Consider the following 18,470-nt stretch of genomic DNA (forward strand, 5'->3'; position numbering starts at 1 on the left):
AATCAATAAATTAATATTAAAATTAAGTGAATCACTGTTGTTTTTTTTACTTACCCGTAGCAAGTACTCCTGACTCAATTTGTTTCAGGTGGATCCAGATCCTCAGTGTCAGATATTACTGTCTGAAAAACAAATGAAAATGTCTGAAACAACACACTGAAAGCAAAGAACATCAGGCTGCCATAATCTGCCTTAATACCTGTCCAGGCTGAGCTGTGGATGAATCTCTGAAACATGATAAAATTGATAAACTGATTGACTTTATGATACAGAGTATAACAGAGCTTTGAGTAACATTTAGAGGTAGAGAGGAACCATAAGATTTATAAATAAGATTATTTAGTCATAAATTATATTACACATGATATTTTCTACCACATGTTCATCACAATCACATCAACAACTTGAAGACAAATTACTGCTTTTGTAAAAACTAATACCTACCCTTTATCTTCAGGTTTGTGTTTGGGAGAACTGTGTTTTTTTGGTTCAAAAACCTGAGAAGAAAAGCACACAATTGTCAGCAACTTTAAACAGCTTCCATTATTGTTCCCTCACCACATACAGTATATATCAATGGTGAAAGGTTATCAGGGTGTCTGATTGGAATAGTAAATGCCAAATAATCAAGACTTGGTTCTTCGACTTAACGCTTGAAACCAAATGCATATCCTATCAATAAATAAATTAATTAAAAAAAAAACAAAACGTAATCAAAGTACAAAAGGTAAAAATGAACGTACCACAGTGTCAGCTGCATTGAATTCAGCTGTGCTCCTCAATGTGATGACAATTTCAGAATCAGAGTCTGATGTATCAACCTCTGTAGTAAAAACAAACAACACATTATTAATTATGCTACATCAGAGTAAATAAATATATAAAAAATATTGAATGAAGAGATCCACAAACCTCCTCTAAAGTGTGTTTCTAGGCAAATGAAAAAAGTGCCTTTCCTATTTCCTTTTTATATTCTGCCAGTTTGAATGGGCTTTCTGACCCAGGCACATGGAGCACCTCTGAACAGTCTGGATACAAAAGAAGGTCTGCTCCTTCATCCATCTTCTTGTTAAATGTTCTCATTTCTTGGACAGCTTCCTTCAGTAGATCAGGTGCTGCTACCTCCGGATCTGTATATAATGGGAGTGTTTTCCCTCTCTGAGCTTTTAAATCAGCTCCATGTGGCGCCATCAATCCATGTTTATCTGCTAAAATAACAAAAAGATATCATTCATTTCACACACACACATATTTACTTCCATATTTTACAGATATATCCACACACGTACCTGGACCTGTTTACTTTCGGCCCACAGTTCTTTTGACTTTGACTTTCTGTCCTCCATGAAACGGTGCACTTTAATTCACTGCATGTCTGACAGCGGCTTCAGCTAGTTAGCGCGATGCTACACTTAGCTTGTTTAGCATTTCCGGCTGTTTATTAGATGTCTCCTGTGCGCGTGCTCCTTCCGTCTGGTCCGTTCATCAACATTAAACATTCTACAGATCGTCCGCACCGAAAACAGAACCGCGTAAATTGGCTCACGTTGTTTCCACAAAACGGCCAAAACATCATTTAATCTATGCTGCCATAAACTTTCACTCCGCAAAGTTTTCCCGGCACACAAACTGATACAAACTTTTTGAGCTCACAGTCAATCTTCTTCTGGATCACTTCCGGCCTTTGGTACATTCCCCTTCCGGAAGATTCTGTCGTTTGGAAATTGTTTCGGGATTTATAAGTGTTCTGCCACTTGTAAATTAGTTTTGTCCGTGGTCCGTTTTTTTATTATGTAATTTTGTTTAATAAAAGATAAAAATGTTTCCCAACATGTAAAAGTGTTTGGCACTTTGTAATTTAGTTTTGCACTTACCGGCCACCGTATCAAACAGAGCAGGAACACTAAAGTAAGGGGCGGGGGGTGAAAACGACAGGAGGGTTAAAGAGCAGATTCTCTCTGAGGGGACGGATGTTGCCACAATACACAGTGTGTGTGCCATCACATGTGGAAGATGTGTGCAGACTGAAGCCTTGGTCTGCCACCAGCTCAGAGGGGCTGCACTTCTACTGACCACCAGGGGGCTCCACTGGTTGTTTCACGAAGTCACAGTGTGTTGGAGTCTATCAGGGTATTTTCCAAGCAGCACTGTGTTTCTAACATCTGGATGTTGATAAAGAGTTACTCTGCATTGGCCGGGAATCGAACCCGGCCAATGCAATGCAGTTTTGCACTTACCGGCCACCGTATCAAACAGAGCAGGAACACTAAAGTAAGGGGCGGGGGGTGAAAACGACAGGAGGGTTAAAGAGCAGATTCTCTCTGAGGGGACGGATGTTGCCACAATACACAGTGTGTGTGCCATCACATGTGGAAGATGTGTGCAGACTGAAGCCTTGGTCTGCCACCAGCTCAGAGGGGCTGCACTTCTACTGACCACCAGGGGGCTCCACTGGTTGTTTCACAAAGTCACAGTGTGTTGGAGTCTATCAGGGTATTTTCCAAGCAGCACTGTGTTTCTAACATCTGGATGTTGGTAAAGAGTTACTCGGCATTGGCCTGGATGCTTATTATGTTTACATGCAACAATGTACTCACACTGCACAATGTACTGCTGGACACTTTCATATCAGTAAATCCACCGTGTTTTAAAGAAATTCAAAGTGTTTCAGAGTTTCTGACATGATACAGACAGACAGATCCAACAAAGCATTTAAATGAACTGAGAGCTCAGACCAGCAGAGAGAGCGCACACACACACACACACACACACAGTGGACGAGGTGCGCGATCCCAAAGATGAGCGAAAGCAGGAAAAGAAGCATTTTAATAAGTAGAAGGCAAACAGACATCTGAGTATGTGGGAGGAACAAACCAACTGATTTGGTTTTAGTTCAATTTAACGCCACTGAAAAACAGCTGATTTGTTTTTCACTTCATTCTTTGCTGAATAAAAATTGTCCTTTCAGAAGAGAAACTGCTGCCATGTCCTCTGTTGAGTTGAGCCCTTCAGCATCTCGTTATTTATTGACATGTTTTTTTTTTTTTTGCCACGTGGATAAAAATAAATATTGTTCAAGATAAGAAAAAACATTAAAGAAAAATACAATATTTTTATGAAGTGAAGAAAGGGCCAATTTAAAAGCTTAATCAGTGCTGAATGACAGTCAACATGTTCCACAATAAAATATTTTATAGTTTATACAAAAATGCTTGACTTGAGGACTTGAGGAGTCTCTGGGATCATGGTGGACTGGACTCTGTTCTCAGACCAGTTCTGATTCCTCTGTCAGTCTCTGCTGGATGAAGCTCTCCTCTCCACCTCCCAGGAACATGGTCCAGAGTCTGGACAAGCTGCTGCTGCAACATCTGGATCATCAGGAAGCAGCTGATCCTCCATCAACACACATCTTCCCCTTTACTGCCACGTCCAGCACCTGTGGAGAGAAGAAGAGAGCAGATCCATCAGTGTTTCCTGACTCTGTCCATCAGCTGTCAGTCAGTGATGCAGATCCAGCATAAAGACCTGCAGGGACTTCAGTCCTGTTCAGTCTCTCAGCTCATGTTAACGTGTTGGAGTGAACACACTGAGCTGGAAACTCACAGACCTCAAGTCTGCTGACTCAGCACATTTCTCTGAGTCCACAGTGGAGATAAAGAGCTGAGTCATGAAGGTTCATCACTTTACTGATGATTTACTGAAGGTCCATTTAAACTGAGAGACTCAGACAGACAGACAGACAGACAGGATTCTGGTCTGCAGAAAGACCACATGGTGACAGTGTGATGAAAGAAGATCAGTGATGTGCAGCTTTCAGTCAGACTGATCTCAGAGCTGTGACAGATGAACCTGATCAGAGAACAAACAGTCTCAGCTCAGATCTGACAGTTTGATGGATGAGGACCAGAATCTGAACATCTCTGAGTTCTTCAGCTGGAATCTGCTTCATTTGAAGGTCACATGATCACAACAGTCCTCTGACTGATCTGATTGGCTGACTGTTTTCTCTCTGTCTTTCTGTCTAATCCTGAAATCTGTTTCTGTTCTCCTCTCACAGCTTCACTGAGGGTTAGAGTGAAATAATATTACTGAAAGGAACATGAACTGAGTCCAACTGTACTGACCTCAGAGTCTCCAGTCTGAAGTCTGGACTCTTCACAAGATCACACAGATCCTTCAAGTCTGAATCCTTCAGGTTGTTCTCACTCAGGTCCAGTTCTCTGAGATGGGAGGGGTTGGACTTCAGAGCTGAGACCAGAGAAGAACAGCTGATCTCTGACAAACTGCAGTTCTCCAACCTGAGTAAAGAATAAAAGATGTGACTTTAGGAGACAAAGTTCCTGTTTGAAACTGTTGAATGTTTTATCATCTGTTCAGAACTGAAGTTTTAGAAAATGAAAGTCAAACAGCTGAACCAACAGGAAGCAACTTTACAACAGTCAAACAGCTAATAGTAATATTAATGACAACATGCTGCTGCTTCCATAAAGACGTAGTGACTCCACCTCTTAAACTCTACCAGCTCCACCTGTGGCTCCATCTGTACAAACTCCTGTTTATTTGAGATTCTGTCAGTCTCCAGCCAGCTCCACCCAGTAGATTTCCACAAACACACCTCCCGCTCAAGTCACACCTGCAACCTATGCAGTATCACCCCAACTGCTCTGCCTCAGCAAATCATCCACACCTCTGCATACCCTTCTAAAGCCCCAGCTCAACACTTACCACTTGTGAGATCATCTTTGCTAGCATGCAAGCCTTTCCAGCAACTTACCTTGGACTGATCACCCGTTGCCCAGCCATTTTCTCCCCCCAACCCCAAAGTCCCTGGTGTACTGGTTATCTGACCCCTCACCTGTCCCTGACCGTTCAACTGCCTGCACCCCTAGCGCTTGTTGGTTGGGACCGCTGAGCACATCAAGTACCTCGCTCCTGTTGAGCTGAACATATCACCACCTCAGCACCTAGAACAGGGTGTCAAACTCATTTTCACCAAGGGCCACAGTAGCATAATGGTTGCCCTTAAGGGGCCACATGTAAATGTAAGACAGAATACATGTAACTAAATGTAAGCAAATATAATGTAAAAAAAAACAAACACCCACATTACTCCACCAATCAATGATCAAATTATCCAAGTGAATAAAGAAAAATATCCAACACCAGTATGTCTGTTCTAAACTTTTTTGTTGTTTTTCTGGAAGGCTAACTTGCATACTTTGCTCCGTGTTTGTTGTCAAAATGCTGACGTAGATTGTACTCCGCCTCATAACGCAAAATACGTTATGTATAAGTAATCACCTTCCCATCTTTCATGAAAGCCTTACATGTACATCAATTTTTCTCTTCCTGATCATTTTGGGATCATTTGTATTTCTCCATTCCAATTGTTGAAAATCGCATTGATCTGGATACACTGCAATCTAGTGGCGGGTAACATAATCGGTGTGCATTGTAGAAGATGTAGTTTATGGTCAATGTACGCTTTTGACTTATTTATTTTAAAACAATCAGACTTTTTAAGCTCTCGGGGGCCACATAAATTTACGTGGCAGGCCACATCTGTCCTGCGGCCCTTCATTTTGACACATATGGCCTGGTGGTAACATCGAGGAATCTCCCACTAGCGACGTGGGTTCAAGCCCTGGTTGTTCTATCATTTACTGCACGTTCAATAAAGACTTGACTGCATCCGCCTGTTGCCTCACATTTGGGTTCTTTCCTGTGTCTGGCCATGACAAGATCAGACTGAACTCTGGACAAAAGTCAAAACATGGTTCACAATATCTGGAACATTTTCATTTCACTCAGCGGTGACCACGTTTAACAAACATGCTGACTTTGGTCTGAATCTCTCAGTCAGTCTGCTTTTGTCACATGACTTTATAGTCATGTTGGAACAAGAAAACACTGAAAATATTTGTTTATGCCAATGTGGAAAAATGTTTCCTGTCATTTAAAAACGGAAGGATTTTTCTTCTTTTCCTCAAGTTTTAAATCTGTAGTTCAACATTTCTGTGCCACACTGACTGGACTAAACCAGAGAAGAAGAAAACAGACGTCAGCATGAAGATCCTCAGTGAGGATCAGTATAATATCAGCCTGATGTCTGCAGGTCAGAGTCACCACAACTGTAACATCATATTAATCTGAGAGCAGAAATAAAACATGAGTCTGACCTCAGAGTCTCCAGTCTACAGTGAGGACTCTTCAGAAAACCACACAGATCCTTCAGTCCTGAATCCTGCAGGTTGTTCTCACTCAGGTCCAGTTCTCTGAGATGTTTAGAAAATGAAAATAACAACAATAATAATAATAATAACTATAATAATAATAACAACAATAACAACAACAACAATAATAATAATAATAATAATTACTGTTATTATTACTATTAGAAAAACTCGAAACATGTTTTTGATCAAATGTGAATAAATTCAAGTTCTATGTAAAGAGAAATTTTGGATTATACATTATTATATGTATTCTGGATATAGAAAAGATCTACAATAACTGAATTGACCTCAGAGTCTCCAGTCTGCAGTGAGGACTCTCCAGAAAACCACACAGATCCTTCAGTCCGGAATCCTGCAGGTCATTGTGACTCAGGTCCAGTTCTCTGAGATGGGAGGGGTTGGACTTCAGAGCTGAGACCAGAGAAGAACAGCTGATCTCTGACAATCTGGAGTTCTCCAACCTGAGGAAAGAATAAAAGATGTGACTTTAGAAAACAAAGTTCCTGCTTGAAATGATTCAATGTTTCATCATCTGTTCAGAGCTGAAGGTTTAGAAAGCAGACGTTTAGAAAATGAACGTCAGACAGCTGAACCAACAGGAAGCAGCTTCACAACAGTCAAATACAAACAGTGACAAGATTTCATGAGAAAATGAAACAACACTGTAAAAAACCTGAACTGACTCAAACTGTCAACATTGTGATTTGAACACATCAGAAATAACCAAACAGCAGAGTCAGCTGGGATGAGCATCAGCACCTCTAAATCGGAGGCCATGGTTCTTAGCAGGAAACTGGTGGCATGCGTACTCCAGGTAGGAAATTAGTCCTTACCCCAAGTGAAGGAGTTTAAGTATCTCAGGGTGTCGTTCACGAGTGAGGGTAAGATGCCGGAGAATTGGAGCAGCAGGGGCGGTGTTGCATTTGCTAACGCACTGTTGTGATGAAGAGGGAGTTGAGCCAGAAGGCAAAGCTCTCTATCTACTTGTCAGTCTTTGTTCCTACCCTCTTCTATGGTCATGAGCAATGGGTCATGACTGAAAGAACGAAATGGGTTTCCTCAGGAGGGTGGCTGGAGTCTCCCTTAGAGATAGGGTGAGAAGTTTGGCCATCCGGGAGGGACTCGGAGTAGAGCCCGTTAAGGTGGTTCGGGCATCTGATAAGGATGCCACCGGGATGCCTCCCAAGGGAGGTGTTCCTGGCATGTCCAGCTGGGAGGAGGCCACGGGCCAGGCCAAGGACAAGGTGGGGAGATTATATCTCCACTCTGGCCTGGGAGCGCCTTGGGATCCCCCAGTCAGAGCTGGCCAATGTGGCCAGAGAAAAGGAAGTTTGGGGTCATCTGGGAGTTCATACTTTCACTCTGTTCTGTAATGTGTGTGTGTGTGTGTGTTTGTGTGTGTCAGACGATGCTTCTGCTGTCTGGGGATTCTGTGAATATTCTCTTTGTAATACTCAGCGTCATAGAGCTATTGGTTATCTTACAGCAGTACACAAATGGACCTCAGTGTTGGCTCTTCATGGTGATTTGGGTTGGGAGCCCTCGAGTATCAGACATAAGAGACAAATGCTCCAGCTGTGGAACAGATCTGTAAAGCTGCCTGATCATAGAATTACTAAAAAGATATTTCATTCTGACACTTTACATCACCATCCCTGGGCCAGTGAGCTGAAATGAATATTCTATACGAGTGATTGATCTGATATTTTCATTAATGAATGATGTGATATTAGAGATATTATAAACAAACTGTTCCTAAAGTAGAGAGATAAATGGTCTCTGGATGTTTGGAGGAAGCCAAAATTAACAACCTACTTCCTTATCAAGAACTCTGTTATGACCCATGTTGGGCTGTGCTGCATTTTGCTTTGGGTTAAACATCTGTTTGTTTTTTTTATGGGTTTTTTTTCCTCCCCATTACAACATATGTAGTTTTGTTTTCGTCACAATAGCAGTCCGAGTGTCCATGGGGGAACTGTATTCTTGTACAATTGTATTGTATTTGTTTTAATTAACCTTTTTCTCCCGTTTCATTGTTAGGGTAGTGAGATTGCAGTTTTTATTTTTTCCTATTATGATTAAAACACAGAGATAAACAACATGTTCAACCAATATCTTCATTCATCCACAGAGCATCATATCAGCAGTCCACTCAACCTCTGGTGTCTTTGAGCCCCTTAAATATTTTCCTGAATGAGAACTCCATCACAACTGTCACAGATGCCAAAAGAAACAGAAAGGTTGTGTCCACCTCCCTAAAAGTAAATAATCCTCAGTGAATATAGAAGTCACCAACTGGAGGATGCCAGCATGACCCATCATGCACCTGTTGGCTGAGCAACATGTGTGTGTTTGATTTGTTCAGCTTAGTGTTCTCCAGGTGGTGAATCAAATCAGTGATTCATTGTGGAGCATGAAGCTTTTTATACTAATTACAGTCTCCCAAATCTGCAAACTTCTTCAGGTGATTTTACATGACTTAATGAAAAAAATCATAAATACATAAAAAGTCTTGACCCAACCATGAATTCTGACCTGAGAGTTTCCAGTTCACAGTGTGGACTCTTCAGTCCAACACACAGCAGCTTCACTCCTGAATCCTGCAGCTTGTTGTTACTCAGGTCCAGATCTCTCAGACTAGAGGACTGGGAGCTGAGGACTGAGGACAGAGCTTCACAGCTTCTGTCTGAGAGGTTACAGCTGCTCAGTCTGAAGATGAATTAGAGAAAGAAAATACATCATGTGCAGTGATACATTAGCACAGTAAATAGCAGGTCATTGTTTAATCAATACGAAACAGCTGACAGCAGGGTTGGCTACCTTTCACAGTTGAACTGACACCAGTACTACCATCTGGTGTGTGGTACCTGTACTCAAAGGTACTTCATTTAGGTACTGTGAATGTATAACGTCTGAGGTATCAACTAAAACATGCAGTTATTATCACAAAAACCTGCAAAACATCTTCTGTATTTATTCTGAAAATTCTGAAAATTCTCACAAAACACAAAAATTTATGTTCAAGTTTTGGACACAAATACAGACCATAAACTTTTGAAGGTATCAACATAAAACTTAGACTTTGACAAAAACACAAACAATAAAAACACTACAACTCAACACAAAAAACAAGCACCTCCAATACAATTCTAATGGTTCTTTTTCAGAAAGCATGTTGACCCTTTCTAGTGACAGTTGTGCATATCAAACACTGTGCAATCCACCATTAAAAATAGTTTATGCTTCACCAGGTGCTTCCTCACGTTTCAAGTGTTTCCACCACCAGCTCGATATTTTGCTCAACATTGGGTATCAGCATTTACCAATGTGTCACCTTGAAGTGAATTGGTAATCGATATTAACAAAACGATTTGGTCGGTGTCACTCAAGCTATCGGCTATAGATCAGCAGTCCCTAACCCACGGGCCATGGACCGGTACCAGTCCGTGGGTCTTTTGAACTGGGCCACACAGAAAGAATAAATAACTTACATTATTTATGTTTTATTTATTATCTGAAACTGAACTATGTTTTGATTTTGATTCTCTCCATTACATCCGTTCCATGATTCATTCTTGACGTATGTCAAGACGCTTATCTCGGTCACGTGATACATGACCGCTAAAATTAAATCCACAAGCTGGCAAAATGATTAAAAAAGGACAGTGTCGTTGTGAAGGGGAAAAAGACCAGTGAGGAGACAGAAGAGAACAGTGGATTTACGCTTATGATGAAATTTAGAAAAAAGCACAGCTTTTTATGCCAACCGTATAGTTTGATTTTGTTGGATTTATCCGCCACACCTTAAAAGCTACTCAGTGGAATTAAAATCAGACATTAAACCGGTCTGTGGCGCAAAAAAGGTTGGGGACCGCTGGGCTATAGTACTGAACCCCACTGAAGACAAACCTAAGAGTTTCCAGCTCACAGTTTGGACTCTTCAGTCCAGCAGACAGCAGCTTCACTCCTGAATCTTTCAGGTTGTTGTTACTCAGGTCCAGATCTCTCAGACTAGAGGACTGGGAGCTGAGGACTGAGGACAGAGCTTCACAGCTTCTCTTTGAGAGGTTACAGCCACTCAGTCTGGAAAAAGCAAGGAAACAGCAAAGCAAGAGAAACTAATTACAAAACTTGTTCTTGAAATTCAGCAAATAAAAAGATCCAGTTGATCTTGTTGGATTTATTTGCACATACAGAGCTTTGTTGGAGGCTTTGACCACTGGCAGCAGCTTCAGAAGAGCCTCCTCTGAAGCAGAGTATTTCTTCAGGTCAAACACGTCCAGATCTTTTTCTGATGACAGTAAGATGAAGACCAGAGCTGACCATTGAGCAGGAGACAGTTTATCTGTGGAGAGACGTCCTGATCTCAGGGACTGTTGGATCTCCTCCACCAGAGAACCATCATTCAGTTCATTCAGACAGTGAAACAGGTTGATACTTTTCTCTGGAGACAGATCCTCACTGATCTTTGTCTTGATGTACTGGACTGTTTTCTGATTGGTCTCTGAGCTACTTCCTGTCTGTGTCACCAGGCCTCGTAGGAGAGTTTGGTTGGTCTGCAGTGAAAGACCCAGAAGGAACCGGAGGAACAAGTCCAGGTGTCCATGTGGACTCTGTAAGGCCTCATCCACAGCACTCTGGTAGAGAATTAAAGGTTCAGGTTTGTGTCTAAACAGTTTTGACCAAAGGAAGGTTGTTTGTTTTTCTGACATCAGACTGACTCCAGAGTTGATGAAGGTCAGATGGACATGAAGAGCAGCCAGAAACTCCTGAACACTCAGATGGACGAAGCAGAAGACCTTGTCCTGGTACAGCCCTGTCTCCTCTTTGAAGATCTGTGTCAACACTCCTGAGTAAACTGATGCTGCTCTGATATCGATGCCACACTCTGTCAGGTCTGATTCATAGAAGACCAGGTTTCCTTTCTGCAGCTGCACAAAAGCCACTTTTCCCAGAGACTCAATCATCTTCCTGGTCTCTGGACTCCAGTGTGGATCTGACTCAGCTCCTCCATCGTACTTGACCTTCTTCACTTTGGACTGAACCACCAGGAAGTGGATGTACATCTCAGTCAGGGTCTTGGGCAGCTCTCCTCCCTCTCTGGTCTTCAACACCTCCTCCAGAACTGTAGCAGTGATCCAGCAGAAGACTGGGATGTGGCACATGATGTGGAGGCTTCGTGAGGTCTTGATGCGGGAGATGATCCTGCTGGCCTGCTTCTTTTGTCTGAACCTCTTCCTGAAGTACTCCTCCTTCTGGGGGTCATTGAACCCTCTGACCTCTGTCACCATGTCAACACACTGAGGAGGGATCTGATTGGCTGCTGCAGGTCGTGTGGTTATCCAGAGGCGAGCAGAGGGAAGCAGTTTCCCCCTGATGAGGTTTGTCAGCAGCACGTCCACTGAGGTGGACTCTGTAGGATCAGTCAGGACCTCAGTGTTGTGGAAGTCCAGAGGAAGTCGACACTCATCCAGACCGTCAAAGATGAACACAACCTGGAAGTGATCAAAGCTGCACATTCCTGCTTCTTTGGTTTCAGTGAAGAAGAGATGAACAAGTTCCACCAAGCTGAACTTCTTCTCTTTCAGCACATTCAGCTCTCTGAAGGTGAAGGGGAATGTGAACTCTATGTCCTGGTTGGCTTTGTCTTCAGCCCAGTCCAGAGTGAACTTCTGTGTTAAGACGGTTTTCCCAATGCCAGCCACTCCCTTTGTCATCACTGTTCTGATTTGTTGGTCTCTTCCAGGTGGGGGTTTAAAGATGTCTTCTTGTCTGATGCTTGTTTCTGCTCTGTCCTGTTTCCTGGATGCTGTTTCAATCTGTCTGACCTCATGTTCCTCATTGACCTCTCCAGTCCCTCCCTCTGTGATGTAGAGCTCTGTGTAGATCTGATTCAGAAGGGTTGGGTTTCCTGCTTTAGAGATCCCCTCAAACACACACTGGAACTTCTTCTTCAGGGAAGATTTGAGTTTACTTCGACAAACTAGAGCATGACTTTCTGAATGAACAAACAAACAAAAAAAAAAGGTTAACAAGTTAAACAACAAGGTATTTATTTACTTCTAAGGAATAAGAATGATCATGTCTCTCTCTGTCTCCTAACAGAAAATGTCTAATTGATCCATCATGTTAAATCCTCTTACTGCTCTGCAGACAGTCAGCCAGCTCCTCCTGCTTCATCCTCCTCAGGAAGTTCACTGTGATCTTCAGAAATGCCTCTCTGCTCCTCCTCTGCTCTTCATCCACCTCATCATCCTCATTCTCGATGAATTGTGGGTAATCCGGACTCAGACTCCTTTTGATTTTCTTCAGCTCGTTCTTCACAAAACAGACGATGTTCTCCTCCAGCAGCTGGAACACAATAACATCCTGTGTAAAGTTCACTCTCAGTATAAACTGATGGATCACAGCATCAGATCATCAGTCAGCAGAGTTCAACTTTAGCTGCTGCTGTATCATCTGCTGCCACGTCTCTTTCCAGAGCTACACAGAAAGATTCAGACCTGCTGACTTCACTAAACTAACTTCACTGGTGTAACTTACTAAGTTTGACTTTAGATTCTGACAACACAGAGATCCTGATCATCACATGAAGACCAAACTGATACAGCCCTTCAACACATCAACTTAGGAAGTGAAAATTCAGGGTATTAACTGTGACTGTGGCTGAAGATGGATCAGACCACCTGAACTAGTTCACTGATGAATTATTCCATCTTTAAACCCTGTAGAGACAGAGTCCATGGAGGTCCAGGACAGAATCTGATTAACTTTGGTCTTTGTTATTAAGTCACACTTGAAATTATCTGGAAAACAACTAAAACTAAAACTTTTCCCAAACCTGTTCAATCCCAATTCAACTCCTGTCTGTCACAGAGTAAAGCTCTACTGGTCTAAAGAGTGCAGCTTCAAACTCAAGTCTTTGTTGGTGTCTGTTGTAGTCACTGGATGAACATTTACACACCATAAATATGGAGTCCAGGTCTGTGTGATGATGTTTGTCAGACTTAAATCTGAGGAGAAAAGACACAAACACACAGTTTGTTCCAGGAGTTTTCTATCAACACCAGAGAAACTGATAGACAAGCTTTGATACCTTTAATGAGTCAAACAACAACAAATGATCAGCTTTTACCTTTTTTCTTTGATAAAGTCATCCATAGACTGATCACTCTTCATGGACACACAGCTCAGTTCAGGAGAATCTGGTCTTGACTTCTGGTTGCTAGAAGAAACAGAGTTGACATTAAAAGAATTAACCAAATAAATGGGCAGAAAATCATCAGTTTAAAATAAATCAGCCAGTTTTCGTTCGTATAGCCACAAATCAGCCAGAATATTTTATTGTGCAATGTTTTTATTGTTGTTGTTCATTTTAATAACATTTACATGTCACTTTGACTGTTTGGATGCTTTTCATTTGACTAAAGTGAAGAATTTTGCATAGAGTATTACTGACATGTGCAAGTCAAATAATAATAATAATAATAATAATAATGATAAGAAGAAGAAGACGAAGAAGAAAAAATATCTCTCTACATGCAAGCAGCACAGCAGCATCGTGGTTAGGGGTGTTGCTCCAACAGCCATGTCTGTATGTCTGAGTGTGAGTGTGGCAGATTGTTTGTCTCTGTCTGTATCTGTGTGTTGGTCCTTTGATGGACTGGTGACTATGAATGAAAGAATCTCCACATCCTGGTTGAGCTCCCAATGGAGAGAAGGACAAAGTAAACAACAGCAGTAAAAGTTCAGCAGTAAAAAATGTCAGTGACATTAAGAGTGAATAATGATGGAGCAGTGATCTGAGTGCTGAGCTCTGACAGATGGACAGTTAGAGATCCTCATCTCACCTCTGAGCTTTGGTCTGACTCTCATGTTCCCCACACAGAGTGGTTTTAGAGGGAGGGGCTCCCTCCTCTCTGTCCTCACACTGATTCATAGCTGATCCTCCACCTGCTGGAAAAGTTACACAATCCTTCAGAGCCAACAGCAACAACTATGTCACAGAGTTCACCCAACAGATCAGAAATATGGATTTCTTCATGACTTTAATATCAAAGTCTAATTTTTATTTCTTACCTGAGGATAATATCCCATTGTGAGAAAGGTAATATTTTTTATTTTTTGGAAAATTATTTATTCACAATTGAAACCCCAAATCAAGTAAACAGCTGAAGAAATACCATCTTCATGATTAGTTTTTTTCTGAGCCACATCCCCCACAAGTTATGTTTGTATCAACAGCTGCAGTGTAGTTTTATAATATCTGGTGTTAATATTTTACTGAAATTCTACAATACATCTTGTAGCTTTGATGGAAAACAGATCTTGATGTTTAAAAAAAAAAAGCCACAAAACCTTTTAATCATTATCTTTTATATATTGTATTTCATGTGGAAATATTGCTGGAAACAAATTAAAGTGAATTGTCAGATGACATTTTGCTGGTTTAACTGATATCATGCTGATGTTTTCAGCAGTGATTTTATGAGTTCATGTCTTTATCACAAACATTTTAAGAGATCTTGTTACTAAGTAACCACATCATCCACAACCAACCCTCTTTATCTGGAATCTGAACAGGGAGCTGTGAGGAGTTTGATGGCTCATCATCACGATTAAAGCATTCACTGACTGCAACATTTAAATTAACAGTTTCCTTTAATAGTGAACATTAAACAGAACTGAGCAGTTTGTATTCTTTTATCACTTTGTCTATCTCCCTGTCTTTTTGTCATGTTCTTCAACTCTGAGCCCATCTGAGTTAGTAACTCTTCTTTATAAATCTGAGAAGGTAGCTGGTTGAAAATGATCATCATGGCCACAGATATGAGCATCAAACTGTCAGTTTTCAAATCAAATTTGTAAATGCCGATTCCTAAATAATAAATAATAATTTATTTTTAAGAGTCAGCAGGAGTGAAGTTCAGTATTTCATACGTCACTGTAGCTAAATCTTTTAATATTTTGTTGACTTTATAATCTGTTTTCAAATTGGTTCAACATTCACTGACACAAACAGGATGAAGGCTGTTGGTTACGTTACCTGATGGTCGAACTGATCTTCATGCAGCTGATGAGTGAAGGTGAACTTTAACTGCAGCTTCCATGAAAAAAAATATATAAATGTATATCTGACAGCAGGTTTTCTAAAGTTGTTGATCCAAACACAGTCTGAGCTCTCTGTGGAAAACTGAATATGACTTAGAGAAAAATCCAATACCAGAGCAGTTTCTGAACTTTGGAATGAATTGAAGTCAATCATTAACAGACAGTAATAATCCACATCAGGTAGATCACAAGGCTCCAATGACCTTTGATTTATATGATGTGAAGTACAATATGGGACAAATATATGATTTTATATTTTGATACTATAAGGCAACACTATTATACATGCCCACAGTCACAGTTATGTTTGTCTACAATATGCAGTTGAGCTATAGCATAAACAAAATGATCAGATTAGAAATGGCATAATGGCATACTATATCAGGGTTCTTGCACCATTTTCAGAGTAAAATGTAATGTTTTTTAAGACCTCAACAAATGAAATTTTAGACTTTTTTTTTTTTTAAACTTGAAGACAATTTAAACCTGGCCCCGCTGTGGCAGCACGTGAGCGCGTTCCTCCTTTCATATGCGACTGGATGGCTTTGACCCCAAGGTCCCTTGCACATTGCCTCATTGTTGCTTTCAGCTGGTGCCAACCACCTCCTAAATGCACCCTCTTCCATCCATTTTTCATTAAATTTGCACTTCCCCATCTTTGCAAGTTGAACCGGTCACTTCATTTCGGAGTCTCTCATTAACTACACAGTCTTTGTACAAAGTTAATCAAAAAAATACACACTATGTTTTCCAATCACATAGCAAATTTATGGTGATTTTAAGATCATTTCAGGCCACAAATACCCAGATTTTAATTTAAGACATTTTAAGACTTATTAAGGACCCACCAGAAGCCTGTATATGTCAGCGCTTATTCACAAAGCTGGTTATCAACTTGCTAATCAAACCCAGATTTTCCATCTAGATCTGTGCACTTTCACCGACCCCAGGGAGAGGACACAATACTGAATTTCACAACTATAAAATTAAGAAAACAAAGACTATAAATCAATAAAATGAACAAAAAGCAACAGAGTTGCTGCTCACAGAAGCTGCAAAAAATGCTGGGAAATCAATCACAGAGTCTGTCAATGAATACATTACTGGGATTATATTATTAACGCTTCAGCACATTCAATATAAACACACATCATACAGCCCTGACCACTGTTGTATCCAGACTATGCTGACTGCTGCTTTTCATGGAGAGCAGCTGTGTTTTATATGTGTTGGATATTCCAAGCAGCACTGAGTTTCTCATGTCTGGATGTTGGTAAGAAAATAAGTTATTTAGCATTGTCTGAAAAAATGTACTGAATATGTTTTGAGCTACAAATGAACTGTCCGCTGTCTATTCTTCATTTCTTGTTTGTCACAATTCCAACCCTGCTCCTTTATCGGCGGCTTAAGACCGACAAAAGGAGGTCAAGAATTTCTACTATCACATCCTCCCCCTGAACACAGGAGCCAGCCATCCATAACCAGATGTGGACAAACCTCCTCCCCACAACATCACCCAAAAAGAAACTACCCTCATCATCACTTCATCACAGAGAGGGACCTTCTGCTGTCATCAGATTCAGTGATGTCTTCATCAGGGTCCTTATCCTTCACTGGTGTGTCCAAAAGTTTGGAGGACAAAGTTTACACATCATTAACTGTCTATAATCAAAATCAAACACCAAGTCAATTTCTTCTTCTCTGTATTTTCACCTGTCTGTCCAGGTGTGCTCTGACTAACAGGACTTCAGCCTGCTGACCTACACTGAGCTGCTCTGTTTCCTCTGAAAGAACAAGTCTTCACTTCATGTTCAAACTGAGGCAGTAACTGCAACAGCGAGAAATGTTTTTCCATGCCAACGAAGCCTAATTAGCTAATTAAGATACGTTAGCATGCTAGCTAAATTAGCAAAGTTAGCATGCTAACTAAATTAGCTAATTTAGCTATGTTAGCATAAGGACGTAAGGACCTTAAACAAGGAGGACTCTGCTAAATATGTCTATTAAATGTTGTTTAAAAACAGTTTCACATGCAAACAGAGAAAAGACAAGTTCTCATTAAAGTTCTTACCTGAACTCCGGTGAATATTTGCTACAGGTGCTGCAGGAAGACGGAAGTTTGTTTCAAAACTCAGACTGGTGAATTTACAGCATTTAGCTTGCAGCACAACTTCCTGAACTTGTTTTCGGCACTGCTCCTCTTTTCAGTTCATTTCTAAGTTTTATTTTGTTTTCCATTTTCTCACAAAATGTCGAGCTGTAGCCACTTAAACAACTTTACACAACGCGCTGTCACTCCAAATGACTGACACCACTGACAGCCAATGACAACTGAGGGGACATGGAAGGACCAATCAGGTTTTCGGGGGAGGGAGCCTCAGCTGTGATCACGAGAGAATATTCTCATTCACTTCGACTCTTTCCTTCTCCTTATTTGTCCTAAAAAGGAACCAAGAAAGCAATCAAAGCTGAGCCACTTGGTTTTTCTTCATGCCAATCTGAACCAAAGACGAACTAAAACTGTTAGGATTTTCATTTACATCCTGTTGTATCATCCTTCATACTTGTCTATGTGGTTTAAATGTAAATAGTTCAACATTTTTAAATGATTTACATTTAATTAAAGATGAAAAATATTTTCAAACTGAGTTGGATCTTTGGGTTTTTTCATTTATTATTTGTCATTATTATTTGCCATTTATCATTCGTTCGCGAAACGAGTCATGTGCGTCTTTGTGCGCATGCGCTCATCCATCTGACACGAGTGTCACGCGTGGGAGAGCGATTAAAGACAGGTAATGCCTTTGATCTCCAGTGACGTCACACACATCCTCAGCTCCATGTAGGTTGGAGCTAAGGATGTGATTTGAGAATGAAGTTGTTCTGAGCGCACTCAGAAAACAGACAGGAAGTGTCATTTCTCCTGACGTGTAGCATGATTTTTGTGCTGGAAGCTGTTCATCAAACATAACCAGAAGCAGCCAGTAACCAATTTGAATGAAACCAGAACATGCTGTGATCCATCCAACCGTTGTTGGCAGGATTTGAACCTGCGCGGGGAAACCCCAATGGATTTCAAGTCCATCGCCTTAACCACTCGGCCACAACAACCATGCGCAGCAA

At 41.0% G+C, this 18,470-nt stretch overlaps 1 protein-coding gene and 1 non-coding gene across 2 annotated transcripts; both read right to left on the reverse strand.

Moving 5' to 3' along the window:
* Positions 1 to 10,304: 10,304 nt before the first annotated feature.
* On the reverse strand, positions 10,305 to 12,611 carry LOC115057447 (protein NLRC3-like; the record flags this gene model as incomplete). Its single annotated transcript, XM_029524572.1, has 4 exons — positions 10,305 to 10,319; positions 10,436 to 12,219; positions 12,340 to 12,348; positions 12,380 to 12,611. Coding segments are annotated over 4 exons (2,040 nt in total), but the record flags the coding sequence as incomplete, so codon positions are not given.
* Positions 12,612 to 18,376: 5,765 nt separating this feature from the next.
* trnas-uga (transfer RNA serine (anticodon UGA)) lies at positions 18,377 to 18,458 on the reverse strand. Its single transcript has one exon. It is a non-coding gene; the product is annotated as a tRNA-Ser (tRNA).
* Positions 18,459 to 18,470: the final 12 nt, after the last annotated feature.

This window comes from Echeneis naucrates, chromosome 2, assembly GCF_900963305.1.
Source record: "Echeneis naucrates chromosome 2, fEcheNa1.1, whole genome shotgun sequence".
NCBI lineage: Eukaryota > Metazoa > Chordata > Actinopteri > Carangiformes > Echeneidae > Echeneis > Echeneis naucrates.